The following is a 20,370-nucleotide window of genomic DNA, read 5'->3' as shown; positions in this document are numbered from 1 at the left end:
AAAGCATTGTACGATCCAACTTTGATTATGTGACAAATATGTACAAAAATTTGAGTTTTTGTACGATAATTGTAAAATTTTCGATATGTCTTGATTATGTTGATTATGTTTCAAATTGCAGCGCCTCCTATCGCCCTACACAGTCTTATTTATGTATCATTGCATCGATAAACAGCTTCGAGCTGCACAGAGCTGCTTAAAAGCTGCTTAAAAGCTGGCAACAAGACTAAAAAAATGATGTGTACAGATTACACGTGTTAGAAGTGAAACCTTCAAAAATCTAATTTCGAGAGAATGATGAATGGACAGTATTAAGAGTAAGATAATTGTAGGATTTATTTATTATAATATTATTACTATATATAAGGGTCACCGGTATGGTCTCTGGGTGGAATAGCTGATAAAAAGTGCACTTTTCACAATTCAAACATTAAAAACGAAATGCTGAATGCGATAGTTATAAATAATCACAAAAATGGTAGGATGTTTATCAAAGGAAATATAATTCGTCAAAAATTAGGTAAAAATAAATAATCCTTTTTTTTTAACTCAGGTATAAAATCTTTTTTGTTAGTATGGTTTTCTATTTCCTATTTTCATCTAAATTCTTACGCTATATAACAAACATTTTAGGATAGATGAAATAAAGACGTTACGAAAAACATATGGAAAATACTGCTGGACTAAACGAAAGTTCTTGTAAAATGCAATGAAAGATCTAATAAAGATATTCTCTAGAAATATTTTTTCCACTCTGTAGCCTATCACACTTCAAGACCCTTATTATTTATAACATATCGCGTCCTTATTCTTTGGACCACAAACTTATCTAAGAAAGAAAGACAAACATATAGGATTGAGCCTGCGAGAGAGAGACGGAAGATGGCTATACAGTTTTTCCTATTCTCGGTCTCCTCTTTATGCTATGCTTCGTAGTTATCGCTCCTGGTTGTATATGTGTGCGATTATGTGCGACTGCATACTACAAAGCGTGGACACGTATTCTTTCGATACTCGAAAGGTTTGTAGGTAGGAGTGATAGAAGGGTAGAAGGAATAAACAGAGATAAGCACGTAGGTATGCGACAAAAGTATAAGGTCCCAACGCACCGACGGTCGAAATAAAGAAAGAAGGTGCGTGGTCTGTTTTTATTTTACCAAACGTGTCATATCTTTTCTATTTAAAAATGTTTCTATTTTATTGAAAAATTAGTATTAAATTCTTTATTTCGCAAAAATTATAATAAATGATTATCAAGTATATAGAATTTATAATAATTGTATTGTCTGAAATATTAAAAAAAAAAAAAGATTACCAGATACATCAGAGAAAAAGAATTAGAGAATACTGTGGAATAAATGAGGAGCAGCTGACAAATTCCATTCAAAAGCAAGTAAATTACTGTCACATTTTTATATTTTGCTTCTTTATAAAATATATTTGATACCTAAAGTTAAATATGTCTATTAAATTTGATTTTTATATGAAAAATATCCAAAGAGATGTATTGACCCATGCATATATGAAAATTATATTATAAATTATGATATTTGCGTATTTAAGAAACTTATAGTAATTTTTCAATAAAATAAAAACATTTTTAGGATGTTGAACGCCCACCGTGAATTGGTGGAGCTTACCACGGAGCTGAAATTTGAGACTCGTAGTGTACACAGTTCGATAAGCTGAGAGAGCGATACGATTCAATGCATTTTTTAGATTTTTCGTTGATCAGATATTTATTTATACGAGAGTATTTAGAAAGATAAGTTTGTTGTCCAAAGAATAAGGACGAGATATGTTATAAATAACAAGGGTCTCGAAGTGTGGTAGGCTACAGAGTTGAAAAAATATTTCTAGAGAATATCTTTATTAGATCTTTCATTGCATTCTACCAGAACCTTTGTTCAGTCTAGCAGTATTTTCCATATGTTTTTCGTAACGTCTTTATTTCATCTATCCTAAAATGTTTGTTATATAGCGCAAGAATGTAGATGAAAACGGGAAATTGAAAACCATACTAACAAAAAAAATTTTATACCTGAGTTTAAAAAAAGGATTATTTATTTTTACCTAATATCTGACGAATTATATTTCCTTTGATAAACATTCTACCATTTTGGTTATTATTTATAACTATCGCATTCAGCATTCCGTTTTTATTGTTTGAATTGTAAAAAGTGCACTTTTTATCAGCTATTCCACCCAGAGACCATACCGGTGACCCTTATTATATATAGTAATAATATTATAATAAATAAATCCTACAATTATCTTACTCTTAATACTGTCCATTCATCATTCTCTCGAAACTTAGATTTTTGAAGGTTTCACTTCTAACACGTGTGATCTGCACACATGATTTTTTTTACGATTTCATGGTTTTCAGATGGACTTATCGAACCGCCGATTAGATCAACGTGACTATAGACGTTTGCTACCAAAAACAAAAAAACAAAAATCAACTTTGAAAAATTTGGAACTTCCACCAGATTTTGAAAATCTCGTCCAAGAAATTATTGGATTTCAAATTTTCCCGGGGCATACGAAAATTTTCCGGCGCGTACGATAATTTTACGCCCCTGTGTCGATCAGACGAACTAAACTCTCTGGGATCACTGGGTTTAGCAGTCAGTAATTCTTTGTATATTTGTATCTCTGTCAATTATTAGTTATATTTTATTTTTTGTGTATCCATTATTATTTACTTTAATATATATCCTTGTTACTTATTTATTATTATATTATATATATTCATCATCTTATTATTTCTTTCTCATTTTCTATAACACCCCACAAAAAAAATTGTGTACAATTGTCGTATAAATTGGATGCAAATTACAAAATAAAATCTTAAATCCTAGTATGAAAAACCGTATTTTTAGAAAAACGCGTTTAACATTTTTGTTTAAAATAGCCCGAAATTGGTCATTTAATCAACAACGATTTGATATTAAAAAAAATGTTTAAATTAAAGCAGGAAATTTAATTTAGTTACGACTGTCTGATATTTCTGGGAAGTTCAAATGAACGACAAAATTTTGGACAACAAAAAACACGTTACGATTTGGTGAGAGAAAGAGAGAGAGATGGTGGGGGGGGGGGTAAGTTTTAATTATTAAACAAACAATTATTATTAATAAATTATATTTATTCAACTTTTACCTTATATATAACATCTCCTGTATAACGAATTAAATCAAAAGCTCCAGCAGAATTCATTTATATTCGCTATAAATTCATCAAACAAAAGTAGATCAAAATTGGTGAGGACCACTCCTTGAATGATTAAAAGATTGCTTCGATAATTAAAATTTATTAATTAAAGAGATAGTGTCTGTAAAGGATAATAATTTATCATTATTTTAGGTAAACGTAGCTGTTGACTTTTAAGTGAACATAAATATGTCTTTATTACCAATAAAAAGGATTAGAAATGCAAGTTTTGGTTAATTGCAAAACAAAAATTTAAGAAATGATAGCGATCATGAAAATATCTATAATTTTAATCGAAAAAGTGTTATTACAATTCCTGAAGATAAACGAATTATACATTTTTTTAATTGGAGAGTTATGTTAAATGAAGAGTATCACTTGATTATTACTGGAACCTCAGATTGGTAATTTGAACAAATTAATTTATTTTAAAATTAAAATTTGTAATTTCTTTCTTATTTATCTTTTTTTTATATTTATTTTACATAATGGAAACTTTATATATAGTCAACCCATAAATAAAAGATTGACTGCCACAAAAGTCGAATCAATGTTTAATAACATATATCATCTCAATGGAAAACTTGCAGATTGTTGGAAGGGTAAGATTCGAAAACTTTTTGAACATTTTTGGCTAAAATGATAATTTCATTTTAATAGATGTTGTTTTATTTTAGAATAACCGATTTTTATTCGATTTAAATTTCAAAATGGTTTTCCTGAGGATTGGAAAAGTGTAACAGATTCTTGGAAAGTATTGGTTAAGCGAGGTTTCTACAATGATTTTCATCAGTATACATTGAAATGTATGAAAAAAGCACGAACACAAAATGCCTTTGAATTCAAAGTACATTTTTGTTCTTTTTGTCGTCAAAAATGCAATAGCTTGATTCTAGAAGTTAAGAACAATAGTAGTATATAAAATAAAACTTATCTACCAAATTCAACAGACTTACCTTCTTCTAATGTAATACAAAATAAATATAATATCAATAATAATAATTTAGATAAGGAAAATCTAACAAAATATAAAAATATAAATGATAATCAATCGAGTCATTTTCAAAAAAAAAAAAAGTAACATTTCAGAAGATAAACAGAATGCAATTGTTACGAATCTGTTAAACAAAGATGTGCCTATAAAACATATTTTAAAATTATTAGAAATTTTGAATTTTGATAAAAATATTTTGTTGTCTAAACTAGAATGTAATGTTGCTAATAGCACCCAAGTACAAAATAACGAAATAACAAATATCTATGGAAGATCTAATGATGTGCCGCTACTAACAAAATCATCTAATTGCACTAGGAGCAATGTAGATAAATCTCATAGAACTTTAAAGATAGCAGTAAGAGAAGAACAAAATACTAACAACAGGTTAAAAGAGATAAATGATATGCCTTTACAACGATCAGATAAAGGAAATGCTGAAAGATTTGAAAGTAATGCTTATGCGGATAAACCTAGGATCGTATCTGACATGATATTGTCAAATAGAAAAGTATTAGTGAAACGGTGTCAAAATCAGCAAGGAAGAGAAAAACTATTTTGTAATCTTATTTCTACAAGTTCTAGAGAATTCGAAGATTTCTCAGAATTTGTAGCAAATACAAACGAGAAAAATGAGGAAAATATGAAGTATCATACTAAAAGATTCAATAAAAGAAAAGGTGATAGTTCTTCTAATAATTCTAATTCTAGCATAGAGGAATCAAAACGGAAAAAACATGGGAATAAAACAGAGGTGGTAGTACACAATTTAGAAATACCACAAATAACAAAAAGATTTGTTGATACGAATCAGCCTGATACAATCAAAGAAGTTAGTAAAAGTAGTACCAGTAATAACAATAATCAAATAATATCGGAACTAAAGCAGGACATTACATCAGAGAATTTGGGCATTGTAAAAAGTCCTATTTTGGAAAATTACTATGATACGAATGCGAATAAAAATATAGTTAATGATAAATTAGTGCTTAGAACTGTTTTATATAATACGAAAGATAGTTATGAAAATGATCATCAATTAATATCCGATAAAGAGATTAGAAGTGATAATAAAATTTATGAAAGTAAATATAATAAAAATGAAAGCTTTCCAATTGCAAAAGGTAATGATATTCAAACTGAATTCAATAAAGATCTATCTTTAATAGAATTAAAGAAACCTAAATTATTATCTAACTGGATACCACGAGTTATATTTGATTCTTCTTTAACTGATGGGTTCAGCTTGGTTTTTGAAGGACAATTGGTCAAGTATGTAGGGATTTTAAGGCATTTCATCTTATTAATGGATACACGACTTATATTATTTTCATTTATGTAGCGATGTTGGCCATGTAATTAATAAAAAGTTCAAAACTCATCCCATTCATGAACGATTATCCTCAACATTAATCAAAGATATAAACCAAGATATTTATCAACTTGTTGGAAAATCGCATAATTCTAAAAACGGTAATATTAAAGACATTTAAAGTTATGATTGTACTTACGCTTTTACATATAATGTTACAAATTTATATTATGTTTAGTTGTACCAACAAAATTATTGAAGTATTATTCCCGTGGATGTCCATTGAATATAAATAAGTTTTGCAAAACGTGGAAATCATATCTAGAAGGTATTTAAATATTTGGTTATTACTAGCATATAAATAAATGATTTTCTTCTTTTTTTGTGTGATTTACAATAAAAGTGAGTTTATGATATATATTATATATATCATATACAACATTTTTAAGGTGATACAAATAAAGTAACAACTAGGCAAACAAATAAAATTACAAATAATTTGAATATTGCTACAAGATTAAGAGGACGCAAGACATACCCACCATTAAATTATCGGACTGGTAAAAAAGTATTTTATTATTACGCTATTTTAACACTTATTGTTAGTTAGTAAACCGCGTGTGCCATAGTTAACTGCATGCTGTTCATCGTGCATTTTTGACGAGAACTAGTAATTCAACGTGACTGGATCTTGACTGCTATTTTAATAAAATATAATATATTGTTTATTTATTAAATTAAATTATATATTGCGTATATTATTACTAATAGGAGAACGTGTCGATTCTAAACAAAAAATAGCAGTCTACACAGAAAGCAACACTCTAAAGTGTTCTAAAGATGCTAATACTTCACGTAAAATGATGGTAAGATATTTTATATAATTAGATTTATAAAGATTTAAACATACATTATAAATAATAGTTTTTACTATGAAGTATTTTTACTGTGCATCGGTTATATTCTACATTAATTATATTAACAGTTGCATACTTAATAATTTATATATTTTTAAGGAAAAAAAAAAATAAGTAAATCACTTAAAAATCTTAAATCTTCCAAAATCTTAAAACAAAAAAAAGCAAGCAATGCATCTAAACATGAAAATTTCAAGGTATGTAAATAATGTTTAAATAATTATATTATATTATATTATATATATTATATATTATACAGAATTAAAAAGGATTAGCTATTTTAAAGTCTTATAATACTTATCGAAAAAGAGAGGAATAGAAAATGTCTAATTAATAGGATTCTAAAAGCAACCCTTTCGGTGCAAATAAAATTGTATTATTTATATCGTAAGTAGATTTCGTGACAACATATTGAATTTTTACTTGGAATTTGCTTAAAAATTTCTTAGTTATAGGTTGTCGAAATAAATTATTAATAATTAAAAATGATTTTGTTAATGCAAACATTGTATAATTCATGAATATTTGATACATCTTCTTTTCATTCGCAATGCAATTCTAACATCTACAGATTTTAAATTGACATATACTTTCAAATGTTCCTTGAACTAGTGTATTTTTAAGCAAATTCTTCTGCGTAAACTCAATGTTACTAAGAGATTCCTTTATAGTATCAAAAGCTTATAAATAATAAAAGTTAATTTACAACAAAAGGGTTGATTTTAGGACCTATGTTAATTAGTCATGTTTTATTCATCTCGATGAGTACTTTAAACCCTTAATATATTAATCTCATTTTTTATAACCTTATATTTTTAAGAAGTTTGTTTGTTCATAACAAAATCTAAAATTTTGTCTATTTGGTTTTTTCTATTCTAAAAAAATTAATAAAAAATCTTAAGACATCAAGTATCTTAAAAGCAAAAAAATGCAAGTAGCAAATATAAATATGCAAATTTTACTGTATTTAAATAATGTGTAAAAAATTATATGTACAAACAAAAATTGTTTGTTTATAACAAATTCTAAAATATTGTCCATATATTTTTATTTTTATTTTGAATGCATAAACATTTTTGCTTGCAGTTACAGCCACGTATAGTTTTAAAAAGAGTTACATTATCTTCGCCTAGATACAAATTACGATCAAATTATAGAAATAAAGTGAACAAATAAAGTGCTGCTGTACTTCTGTTAGATAAACGTTACAAGTAAGATTCATAATTATTTAATCTTAAAAGTTTAGTTCTAAATTGAAAAAAGTATCAAACATATTTCATTTTTATTTCAGATGTGATAACAAATGTTAATCATTTAATTATAAAAAAGCCTAAAGTTGATTTACCGTAAAAATGTATATCTCAGGTAGATGATATTTTATTTAACGGTAATAGACATATTTTTTCAATGTAAACTATCATATTAGACACTCATTTTCTCAAATTAATTAACTCCATATAATACAAAATACAGAATATTAATTAAATTACATATTTTGTTATTTTTCATAGCGTCAAAAAAATATATTTTAAATATGAAAAACGAAGTGTATTTATAAATTATGTACAATCTCCAATCATCGTACCCAGAAATTATTCCTATTTAGTGTAAATTGTTTGATACTTTGATATTTATAATACATTAACAATTTATCTTGTAATCTAATATATGTTATATTCAAGAAATATTCGTTTAATTTGTTTAATTAACATTACTGTCCTCACGTATAATCGGGACTCTATTGTTTAGTCCAATTTTACTAATCTTATCGTTACTTCTTAATAATTTTCAATTCTATTCCTCTATTTTTTTCTATGCAATTTTTTTTTGTATCATTTATTTTGTGCCAATTTTTGTTTTTTACAATATATAAATTTTAACTTCATTTATTTTATATCGACAGCGACTTAGCGGAACACGACAAATTGAAAAAACTACACTTTTATTATAATAAATTAGAAAGATTTAATATAAAAAGTAACATACATCAGCATCCATAAAAAGACTGAATACAATACTATTTATGCTATATTATATTAATACAAATCATACGTACATGTGTAAAAAATGTGTATTATAAATTAATTTTACAATCAAATATATTTATATTATTAACCCTTTCGCTACGGACGTATTCTGCGGCGCGCTACTCTCGCTGAGCGAGCCGCCGCACGAAAAGTGTGCATTTACGAAACAACTGTAATCGTCAGTGATACGTTTAAAGGTGCGATCTCATGCTGACGCTTGACGCTAACTTTTAGCGTAAAATTTGATCACAGATACTTCATTTGTGAATACATTAAACACAAATATTTATTAAAATAATTTTTTTTTTACTATTCAATGTCTGAGATACTTCTTGCCATAATACTGCAACAGTTTCTTTACTTCGCTGCTCAAGAGGAAGTTCAAAATTCCATAACGGTTGTCTGCATTGTATTTCTAAAAGTAAAATTTCGACTTCATCATCGTTTAATTTTTTTCCTCGCTTAGCCGTAGAGCCAGTGTTGTTTTGTTTCTTGTTAATTGATGTATTTAGACTTTTACCTATGATAAACCATTTTAATTAAAACAGTGTTTGTATTTACAAGAAATATCTCTGATTAAATAAAACGATGTGACCCACCCTATGTGTATATTTACATATTAGTCAACTCTAATTGTTTCAAATCGTTTTAAATCATTTCAAATCGTTCTATTTAATTAGAGGTAGGCGAAGCTTTCACAATATTAAAATTTGTCGAAGTATCAGATATTAGACATTTCTTTTTTACAAAAACAAAAATTCTTTGATAGAAATTATAAATTAACTACAAATATATTTCACCTGTATTGGGACTTGCATTTTCATCATTCGTAGGATATAATTTTTCATAAATAATGCCTTCTGTGCCATTCGGTAACAATGCGCGACGAACTATTGTAACTTTATCATCTGCAAAATGATGTTAATGACAACGCTTCAATTATTTTAACACAGTTAATTGTATAAACATATTTAATAACTTACCTAGTAGTGGAAAAAAATAATTTTCGTCTATATGGACATCACTGTAATTTTTTAAACATTCATGATTGAGATATTCGTCACAAATGGTCTCACATACACCCCATGTAAAAACAACTCGCATTTCCTAAATATTAAAAGAAGATGAACAAATTATCAATACAATTTATTAATGACCATTTGTTTTTTTTATAACATGTAAGGCATATTAAAATATTTGTTTATATTGTTATGAGTATCAATAGGTTAGAATGTAGTATTTAATTTTTTACAAAGCAAAAAATGATTTGTTTAATTTATATGAAAAAGAGAATTGTTATAGGTATATTTTTCTCTCTTAAAATCCATAATATGTTATATATTATAATATTTCATAAATAATTATTAAATAATATCTAGCCCATGATACCAGCGTTAATTAATTTGAGCTCTAATATTTTCAGCTTTATCGCTGCTTCTTATCTAGATGGCACTTCAATCGAAATTATATAATGTGGTCTAGGGACCCTATAGGAGGGACGCGCCATACACATCACACATTGCTAGGCTGAAAATTTGGGGGGACAGCTTCCGTTGCATCGCGCAGTTATGTTTATCTTTAGTATTTTGGGAATTTCTTTCCCTAGACACTAGACGCGTTAAGGTGCGTTCTCACTAACGCGAGGAACGGGCCGCGGAGAAAGGAATGGGCCAATGAGACTCCGTGCGGAGGAAAGAAACTTCCGATTTTGTTTTCGATCCCTTAGGACGAGATTTTATTTATCGGCGTGGTGTGTTACGTGCTTACGTACAGATGTTACACAGAAAATAATGTTTATGCAAGAGCGCGATGAGAAGAGTGCGACCGGAGGGTACGACGGACGAAGTAAGAGTGAGAGTGAGGTGGTTTTCTGCGTATGCACCGCTACGGCGATCCAGGCATCCGGAAGTAGAGAGAGCAACGGTCGCAGTGGTCACTCTTCCGCTCTGACCAATCAAAGGCGTGGTCAGGCCAATCAGATGCCCCTGCGGAACCGCATCACGAGGTGCCTGAGTACGTTAGTGCTGGCGGCCGAGAGGTGTCGGCACTGCGCTGGTGCGAGACGCCACAGTATATATAAATAACGGCTGTGGTTAGTTTAGGTTTGGAATACTTATAGTTTTTATTGTGATATTTATATTTAATTGTTTTGTTTTTTAAGTAATTTTCTATAAATGTAAGTTTAATTTACTCATTTAATAATTACAAGTATAAATGTACAAACCTAACCTATAACTCATCGTTATTTTACAGACTAAAATGTTTGAATCATTCGCGCGCAATCACGTGACTACACGAGTTCCTGTCCCCCAGCAATATGTAAGGCGCGTCCCTCCTATAGGATCCCTAAAGGTGCGATTTCATGCTGACGCTTGACGCTAGCTTTGAGCGTCAAATTTGACCACATTATATAATTTCGATTGAAGTGCCATCTAGATAAGAAGTAGCGTCAAATCCCAGCGTTAAACTGCAGCGTTAAGCGACATTGACGAATAAATATAGCGTTCAGCGATCCCATTCGTACGATAGTTATCGTACGCGTACGATAATTTGAGGTCCTGTACGATCCAAAATTCGTGGCGTACGATCCATTTGGAATTTCGAAAACTTGAAGGCCCTTTTTTTTTTTTTAGTCAACACATTTTGGAAAGGTGCACCCCCACCCCAACCGCCACCCCTACCACCACCACCACTCATAGTACCACCACCACGATCTCCCAGCGAACGACCGTTTTCATCGTTTTCATGAGAGGGTTTTGGAACTTGATGACTAAAAAAAAAAAAAATTTTTTTTTCTCGACTTGAAGATGTTCCCGTGGAGTTATCGAACCGCCGATTAGACTAAACGAATAGTGAACGTTTCCTATCTAAAAAAAAAAAAAAGAAAAAAAAAAGGTCATAAACTTTGAAAAAGTTGAAACGTGGACACTTTTTCCACATTTTGAAAATTTCTTCCCAGAAATTGTCCGATTTCAAATTTTCCCAGGGCGTACTATAATTTTCTGCCGCGGACGATAATTTTACGCCCCTGTGTCGATCAGACGAACTAAAGTCTCTGGGATCACTGCCAACCGTTTTTTCAGTCTTCTTCTGTCCTCTTGCTTCTTTGCTTCTTTGCTTTATATCTTCATATTTTCTTCGTGTCTTCTGTTTTCACGTTAACCGTTCAACTGACTCGTTTACAAAATTTGATGAGTAAAAAAAAAAGGCAATCAACTTTCAGACTCATGTGTTCTATTGGGCTGTGGTAGTTTATAGTATATATTCTTGTGACTGTGTGAAAGCAATGGGGTGGGGGAAATAGGAGGCGCGTGACGCTGAGCAAGCGAGAGAAGCAAACAAAACAAAACCAACTTCGAGACATATTGATAAAATTATTTACGTATCGAATAATATCGATTAATATCGAATTATCGTAAAATCGAAAATTATCGTACAGGCTGAATTTTTGATCGTACAAGGATTCAAATTATTTGACGCGTACGATAATTATCGTACGAATGGGATCACTGGTCACCGCCCGTACGTAACGAGCGTTAGGCGTTGGGTGACTATAGTCACCGCCCGTAGTGAAAGGTTTAATAAATATACGAATATATTATATCTTTATCTCTATAAAATTCCCCTGTTACAGTGTTTGTTATTCTTATTCTCCGAAACAACTTGATCGATTTATATGAAATTTTTGTGTATATTCGGTAGGTATGAGAATAGTTTTTCTTATATTTCTTATACCTCTGAGTGATAAGGGTGACCCACCATAATTATTTTTCCTTTAAAAGGATATTAAGAAAAAAGAGGAAAAAAAGACAAATGTTATGTGCCTATATTCAGACAATGTAAAATTATATGATGTGAAGTAAGTGGTGATCTTATGTTACCGCTCATGCGCAGTTGGTTCGATATTAAGAAAAAAGAGAAAAAGAAGACAAATGTTATGTGCCTAGATTCAGATCTATCTATATATTTATTAGCCACAGCAACGCGTGGCCGGGGCACCTCTAGTATATTATATATATATATATTTACACGACAAATTAACACATTCGCAATCGGCATTTGTTGAATAAAATGTTTAACTGGATATATATTGTATACGAAAACTTGAAATATATACCATTAAATTAAGATTACTAATTGGTAATATAATACATTATTACAATTTCACATAATCTTATATGAAATTCTTTTGTCACAATGTTCGTTCCCATACTCCTCCGAAACGGCTTGACTGATTCTTATGACATTTTGTGTGCATATTCAATAAGTCTGAAAATCGGCTACTATCTATTTTTCAAACCCCTAAGTGATAAGAAGTGTCCACCCCAAAAATTTTGTTTTTATTTTTGGGATAATGTAGGAAAAACTGGTATTTAGTATTTCATCTTCAGTTATATATATGTAGGAGTGCGAGTGTGTATGGTGTATATGGAAACAATTGATGAAAGATTTGTATGAACATATAGCGATATGGACAGGAGTGTGAGTGCACGCAGCGATATGAGTATGAATACGAGTGCGTGTGGCAAGAAAGAAAAGCGTGCGATATCCGCTGATGTCATCGTTTGTAGACACCCCGAAATCTCTCGAATATTCCCGAACCGGAAATCAGGAAAAGGTCTTTTGTCTGATCGGTTGGGAATAGTCTGGAGACTTCTAGAATGATTAACGGAAGTGATCGGGACCATTGGAGGGGTCAATGCATATATAAGCGCGGTGAAGAAGGCGGTCCTCGGCCCCTTCTTGATTCGGTGTGACGAGTGAGTGTTATACGGGTGTGGTTACGATTTCTAACTCTGGTTACTTACTTTTTTCCTTTTCGGTCTTTATCTTAAACCTTAATACTTAAGTCTTTGTTATATTATAATAAACATTTCTATTATTTCGATTCAATAAAATCATATATATATATATATTTCTTTGTCTGTCTGAAACCACGCCAACCATCATCACACCACACCCCCACAATAAAATTTATTTTTTTATTTTTTTATTATGTGGCATTAAAAAATACATACAACCCTAAATTTTCACTCTTCTATCACCAACCCCTGCTTTTTAATAGTCATTTTCATAATTTTATCATTTTTTATCCCGCTCGATAACATCAATTATTATCACTTGGTAAGTTATCCCCTCCATGTGTCTACCGGTGTCACTTCTCACCCAGTAAACAGCACGGAGTAGGGATGACAACGAAGATAGTTTCCTATTTCTCTCAAACAATAAGCCTTCTCTCACTCCCTCTGCAGTTTATTGGCTATTATTAGTGTTTATGCATCAAGTGTAGTAGTTAAACATTTTTACTATCTCAGTAACTCTCATATCAAGTATATTCTTAAGTAACTTTATTATTTATTTAATAATAACTAATATTATTGAATATATTTAATTATTATTAACTAATAAAACTAATAATTTTTAGTGTAATTCGCACGATCAATTAATTAAGTGATTTACATAACCTCTAAAATACTCAACACGTGCCACAAGTTCCCGCAAACAACGACTATTGAGTTGTAAGTATAAATTATTTTTATACGTTTATTATAAAATCAAAAATTATTCTTTCTTATTTATAAGGAAAATATTGTTGGGAATGGTGAAAAATGAATTCGGTGAAAGTTAGATTTTTATTACAATTGGGAAATTTTTTTTGTGTTTACTTATAAGAGCTTTAACTTCTACAGAATTTTTTTTCACTATTTCTAACAATATGTATTTTCGATATAATTAAGAAAAATAAAATTTTTCGCTTTCATGAAACTATATAATTTTTACATGTATATTTAATGTAATCAAAGATAAAATAAATTATTAATATAATAATTTTCATCATTAAATAATTAAATCAGTTCTATTTATGTGTGTTTTGTATTGTACAGTGAACAATGCCAACAAAACGCAAAGGGGTTCATTTGAGCCGTGATACAAATAAATCTAGAAACATTCGAAATAGAAGAGCCCAAAAAACCGAAGAACAATTTCAGGAAGAAAATACTGGAGCGCGTGTGTGAATGTCGCAATTGCGTCAAGAATAATTAGACGATACACGAGCTGAACGCAATGAAGTCATGAGATTAGAACAACGACAATCACACCGTTTTACTGTCAATAGACGCAGAGCAAATGACCAACAACGCCAACAGACACATCGAGCATTTGTAGCTAATTCATTCCTGTGTCTAGCATTCCAGTATGAACCTGATATTGAATATTATGCTCATTCAAAAGTGGTAATTGGTGCTATGGACAAAGAATTCCTGTATTGTCATGCTTTGAAATTCAAAAATGAACCAGCCGGGATGTGTTGCGCGTCAGGGAAGGTGCAACTACCTGAAATTGAAATACCACCGGAACCATTGAACGGTTTGCTTATCATCACAGATCCAGATTCTATCGTGTTTTTGAAGTCCATTCGAACATTCAATTCATGCTTTCAAATGACATCGTTCGGAGCAACAGAATTAGTTCAAAATACTAATGCAAATGGTCAACAATACAATTCTATATTTAAAATCAGAGGCAAAGTTTATCATAAAATAGGCTCATTGCTGCCAATGCCAAACGAACAACATAAATTTTTACAAATCTACTTTATGGGCGGCGAGGACTCCGGAAGCGCACTAGCCAATCGGGTGGATGCACGTTGTGGCTACAATAACCTTCATTCATTCTTTGCCAGACGCATCGGATGCTCTATTGAATGAGTACAATGAATTGTTGAAAATATTCAAATCCCACATGCACAAATTAGAAAGCGATAATCACGCTATTGTTATTAATCCTGATAAAACACCAGTTGGAGAACACATTCGTAAATTCAATGCACCTGTTGCTGACGACGTTGCTGGAATCATGGTTGGCGATCGTACAGGTGCACGAGAAATTGTGATTCGTAGGAGAAATAATAATCTTCAGTTCATTGCTGATACACACCGTTTATATAACGCTCTCCAATATCCGCTAATCTTCTGAAAGGGACAAGACGGATATAGCATAAATATTAAAAAACGAGATCCCGTATCAGGTACTTCATTAATTATGAATTTGATCATTACACTTTTAACAAAACAATTAAATTATTAAACGTTATTAATTTAAATTAATATTTATGAATATATTATTACAGGAGCCGAAACAAACAAGAACGTTAGTTTGAAGGATTAATATGCGTATAGATTGATGATTAGACGCGGGCTGGACAACGTCATTCTACGATGTCGAGAGCTTTGTCAACAATTCATGGTCGACATGTACGCGAAGATAGAGGGCGAACGATTACGATACTTACGAAATAATCAACTCAAGCTACGTGCGGAAGAGTACATTCACTTGCGAGACGCTATTGTCAACAACGCCGACGCCGCCGATATTGGTAATTTTGTCATTCTACCATCATCGTACGTAGGCAGTCCACGTCATGTGCAAGAGTATATACAGGATGCTCTGACTTTCGTGCGCGAATATGGGCGACCGTGTATATTTATCACGTTCACATGTAATCCAAAATGGCCAGAGAATACATCTTTGCTGTTGCCTGGCCAAAATGCAATACATCGTCATGACATTACAGCACGTGTGTTTAGGCAAAAGCTGAAGTCTTTAATAAATTTTATTACTAAATTACATGTATTCGGTCCCACACGTTGCTGGCTGTATTCGGTTGAGTGGCAAAAGCGAGGATTACCTCATGCCCACATTTTGGTTTAGTTAATTGACAAAATCCGTCCTGAAGAAATAGATAATATAATTTCTGCAGAAATTCCCGCTCCATCTACTGATCAATTGCTGTTTGATATTGCTACAGCAAACATGATTTATGGCCCATGCGGTACTTTTAATCGTTCATCGCCTTGCATGGCAGATGGAAAATGTACAAAAAATTTCCCTAAAGATTTCACTTACGATACAATCACAAATGTCGACGGATATCCAATATATCGTTGAAGAAATCCCGATAATGATGGACAATCATTTATTAAAAACATCAGCAACACAGACATTGACATTGACAATCGTTGGGTCGTGCCATATTCGCCCCTGCTGAGTAAAACATACAATGCTCATATTAATGTTGAGTTCTGCAGTTCTGTGAAGAGCATCAAATACATTTGCAAGTATGTCCATAAAGGCAGTGACATGGCTGTGTTTAGAGTGGAAAATTCCAATGTGAATGCTCCTCCAGTGAATAAAAACGATGAAATAACGCTCTACCAAATTGGTTGGTACATCAGCTCCAATGAAGCTGCTTGGCGTATCTTTGGTTTTCCGATTTATGAACGGGATCCAGCAGTTGTTCAGTTAGCCGTCCATCTTGAAAACGGTCAGCGTGTATATTTCACGAACGAGACAGCGATTGATCGTGCTATAAATCCACCAAAAACTACACTCACTGAATTTTTTGAATTGTGTAATCGTGCGCATGATTTTGGTGCCTTTGCACGTACTTTACTCTATTCACAAGTACCACGCTATTTCACATGGGCTCAAATAAAACAATGGATACCCCGCAAGCAAGGCTCACCAGTTGATGCATGTCCCAAATTATTCAAATCAAACGCCTTGGAGCGAATATTTACAGTGAATCCAAGACAGACTGAGTGCTTTTATCTTCGACTGTTGTTGGTTAATGTTACTAGCCTATTGTCAGGGTTTCTTTCGACCGGTACTGAAAGAAGTGAATTCGGAAAAAGATTCACATGAAACTGATGCGTCAAGTGTGATGCCAAAATCAGTAGAAATGAGAGGTGAGATAAATAAATCTGATAGTGAGAAATCAGATGTATGTAAAAGAAATAAATCTGATAGTGAGAAATCAGATATGGTAAGGTCGAAAGAGAAAGCAATAGTAGATCCCATAAAAAGTAAAATTATACCTGAAACAGATATAGCTGTAGAACCGAAATCTAAGGATAGTATAGGACCCAGAAGGAGTGGTAGGATCAAACAACGATCTCCTATCTCGTATGATGAAATAGAGATTGACAATGATTATCTGTTGACTACAAAATCTATAGTTTATTTAATTCCCATGTCATTTGAAGAAATTAAGACGAGAAATGATAAAGAAAAATGGGAACAAACAAGCTATTGCAGATGAAATAAATTCACTTATTATGAACAAAACCTGGAATTTGGTATCGAAGCCAAAAGATAAGAACATTGTCGATTGCAAGTGGGTATTTGCAGTTAAAAATGATGAATTTGGGAATCCAATTAAATACAAGGCTAGACTTGTTGCTCGAGGTTTTAGTCAAAAGTATTATTCGATAGATTATAATGAAACTTTTGCACCAGTTGCTAGAATTTCAAGTTTTCGATTCCTCATTGCTTTTGCAAATCATCATGGTTTATTAGTTCAACATATGGATGTGAAAACCGCTTTTTTGAACGGTGTGTTAAAAGAGGAAATTTACATGAGGGTTCCTGAAGGCGTAAAAAGCAATAGTAATCAAGTATGCAAATTGAATAAAGCTTTATATGGTCTAAAACAATCTGCTAGATGTTGGTTCGAGATGTTTGATAAAGCCCTTGTAGAAAAAGGATACCGAAATTCACCAGTAGATGGTTGCATTTATATTTTGGATAAAAAGAATATATTGGAGAATATATATGTGATACTATATGTGGATGATCTTGTGATTGTAACTGCTGGGATAGAGAAAATGAGAGCTTTTAAGAATTATCTAATGAATAAATTTTGCATGACAGACTTAAATGAAATTAAATTATTTTTAGGAATTAAAGTAGAGAGAATCAAAGAAAAAAATAACATTAGATCAAAGTTCATATATCAAAACTATTCTTCAAAGGTTTAACATGCAAGATTGCAAGCCCGTTATTACACCCCTTCCTACTGTATCAGATCATTTAGCTTTGAATTTGGATGAAAAATATGATGCACCCTGTCGAAATTTAATTGGATGTTTGATGTACATAATGGTTTGTACAAGACCCGATTTGAGTATTTCTGTGAATACCCTGAGTCGGTACTCAAATAAAAATAACAAAGAACTTTGGCAAAACCTCAAAAGAGTTCTCAGATATCTTAAAGGATCAGCTGATATTAAATTAACTTACACTCTAGAACTGACTATAGGGATTGAGAAAGAACTGTAGAGGCAGCACTATTGCTGAAAGTGGAGCGATCTAGTGTACTAAATATAAAGCTTAGTGATGAACATTGTGATAATTAGTATTAATTATTTATACATTAAGAATGCAAAAAATAATTAAATTCGGGTTCTTGCCCGTAAAAAATACCCTTATTAAGGGTCAAAATGACATAAAAGGAAAAAAATTATTTGAGTCAGGACATGTTGTAAATGTTGTGGAAACAGAAGATTCCAATAAACATTAAAAAATAACATGCTCAGTTGTAGCTCAAACCAAAATTGCCGATTTGTACAAAATAAAAATTTATGTTAGTTACTAATTATTTTTACAATTATTTTATACAATATTAAAAATATGATAAATCTGGTTACGTTGAAGCTTTCTTAAAATTATTTTTAATGTTCATAAATTCACAAAATTTATAACTAAATATAAACCTGGTTAAAAGTTTCGAAGTGTAGAAGTAAATTTTATTTCAATTTTTAATGAAGTAAAAAAACGACAGATTATTTATATTTTTAATATTAATTACATTGTTTAAATAACTTTCAGTAACTTAAAAATTATTTTCAGCTTGATAATAATCGAAATATTATCAGTGCTAATTGCACCTGTAAAGCTGGAGTGGCACAGCAATGCAAACATATATGTGCCGCAATACATTACGTTAACTCACCAGATTCTGCAGCTAGTAAAACTAGCCAATCACAAGAATGGGGTAAACCCTCGCATCGTCAGCTATTGGGTTATGACAAAGGGGCTCGAATTTCCACTTTATTTTCACCTCCTCCTTTATGTAGTGAAGCTGAAAAATTAACTCCCTTTGATGTTACTACTGAAAACTTGAAGGAGTTTGTGCCTTTTTCACCTTTATTTCAAATTCTTTAATTTGAAAAAAGAAATCAGGTTGAAATTATTGCTGCTGAAACCTTGGTTGAAATTAAGCGGATGATAGAAAAACATAACTTATTAGAAAAAACAAAAAAAGTTACTTTAGACATTTTCTCTCTTCAACTAGTTAATAATTTGCATGGTGTTGAGTGTGAAACGCTTAAAGAATGGCATGATTTTTACCAAAATAAAGTCTGCTGTGATGTAGATAAAGCATTAACAATAAGTATTAGAACGATCGATCAGTCTCAAAAATCTGAGTGGTTTGAGGAAAGAAAGTTGCGTATCACTGCTAACAATGGGCACAAAGTCAAAGGAAATCGTTTTGACGTTGAAAAAATTATTGATGAGCTTGTGAATCCTAGTAAAGTTGAAACCTCTGCCATGAGTTATGGAAAGAAAACTGAAGAAGTTGCTCTCAAAGAATATAAAAAATTACTACAACCAAATTGGGAAGTAGTCAGGGTTGGTATCATTGTTAATATTCCTCAGCCATGGATATCGTGTAGTCCAGATAGTATTCTAGTTTATGGGCCAAATATTTGGCAGAAAAGAGTGATTGAAGTGAAATGCCCATATTCATGCCGTAATAAACCGATTTTCGATGAAGAATCACTTGAAATCAACGTTCAATATTTAAAATTTGATGAAAATGGATTGCACTTAAGTACAACTCACTCGATTTATACTCAAATCCAGCTTCAAATGTACGTCACAAACATTGCTTTTTGTGATTTATTCATCTATTCACCTAAGGGTAGTGTTTTAATAACTATTAAACGAGATGAGGCATTTCTTAACAAAGTCATAACTGCACTGCAAAAATTTTATTTTCATCATTATCTCCAAAGATTATTTTCTATGTATTCTGAAAAAAAAACTAGATGCATTTTC

General features: G+C 31.2%; 2 protein-coding genes and 2 long non-coding RNA genes across 7 annotated transcripts in view; 3 read left to right on the top strand and 1 right to left on the bottom strand.

Moving 5' to 3' along the window:
* The first annotated feature begins 3,374 nt into the window (after window positions 1-3,374).
* Window positions 3,375-4,123, top strand: LOC107073600 (uncharacterized). Its single transcript, XR_001476776.2, has 3 exons — window positions 3,375-3,620; window positions 3,724-3,818; window positions 3,894-4,123. It is a non-coding gene; the product is annotated as an uncharacterized LOC107073600 (long non-coding RNA).
* A 133-nt stretch (window positions 4,124-4,256) lies between these two features.
* On the top strand, window positions 4,257-6,458 carry LOC149030618 (uncharacterized). Its single transcript, XM_089178665.1, has 6 exons — window positions 4,257-5,482; window positions 5,553-5,683; window positions 5,761-5,850; window positions 5,972-6,082; window positions 6,294-6,388; window positions 6,447-6,458. The coding sequence occupies exons 1-6, from the start codon at window positions 4,257-4,259 to the stop codon at window positions 6,456-6,458; spliced, it is 1,665 nt and encodes a 554-aa protein (XP_089034791.1).
* Window positions 6,459-6,550: 92 nt separating this feature from the next.
* On the top strand, window positions 6,551-8,247 carry LOC149030617 (uncharacterized). Its single transcript, XR_016178564.1, has 3 exons — window positions 6,551-6,636; window positions 7,526-7,650; window positions 7,731-8,247. It is a non-coding gene; the product is annotated as an uncharacterized LOC149030617 (long non-coding RNA).
* Window positions 8,248-8,440: 193 nt separating this feature from the next.
* LOC107073768 (uncharacterized) overlaps window positions 8,441-20,370 on the bottom strand; it is a 62,165-nt gene continuing 50,235 nt past the window's right edge. Inside the window, exons 3-5 of one of the 4 annotated variants that reach the window (XM_089178488.1) lie at window positions 9,450-9,573; window positions 9,267-9,374; window positions 8,441-8,881 (exon numbers count right to left, since the gene is read on the bottom strand). In XM_089178488.1, the coding sequence (XP_089034614.1) occupies window positions 8,739-8,881; window positions 9,267-9,374; window positions 9,450-9,570 (372 nt within the window). In that variant the 5' untranslated portion in view covers window positions 9,571-9,573 and the 3' untranslated portion in view covers window positions 8,441-8,738. Of the gene's footprint in view, window positions 8,987-9,266; window positions 9,375-9,449; window positions 11,227-20,370 lie in introns of those variants that run through there. The other 3 variants (XM_015334467.2, XM_089178487.1, XM_089178486.1) reach the window with 3 other exon arrangements.

Source organism: Polistes dominula, unplaced genomic scaffold (assembly GCF_049000335.1).
Source record: "Polistes dominula isolate Pdom_NZ unplaced genomic scaffold, Pdom_raw_medaka contig_11, whole genome shotgun sequence".
Lineage (NCBI taxonomy): Eukaryota > Metazoa > Arthropoda > Insecta > Hymenoptera > Vespidae > Polistes > Polistes dominula.
Note: the sequence above shows the minus strand (reverse complement) of the source record. Positions and strands in the feature narration are given on the sequence as shown.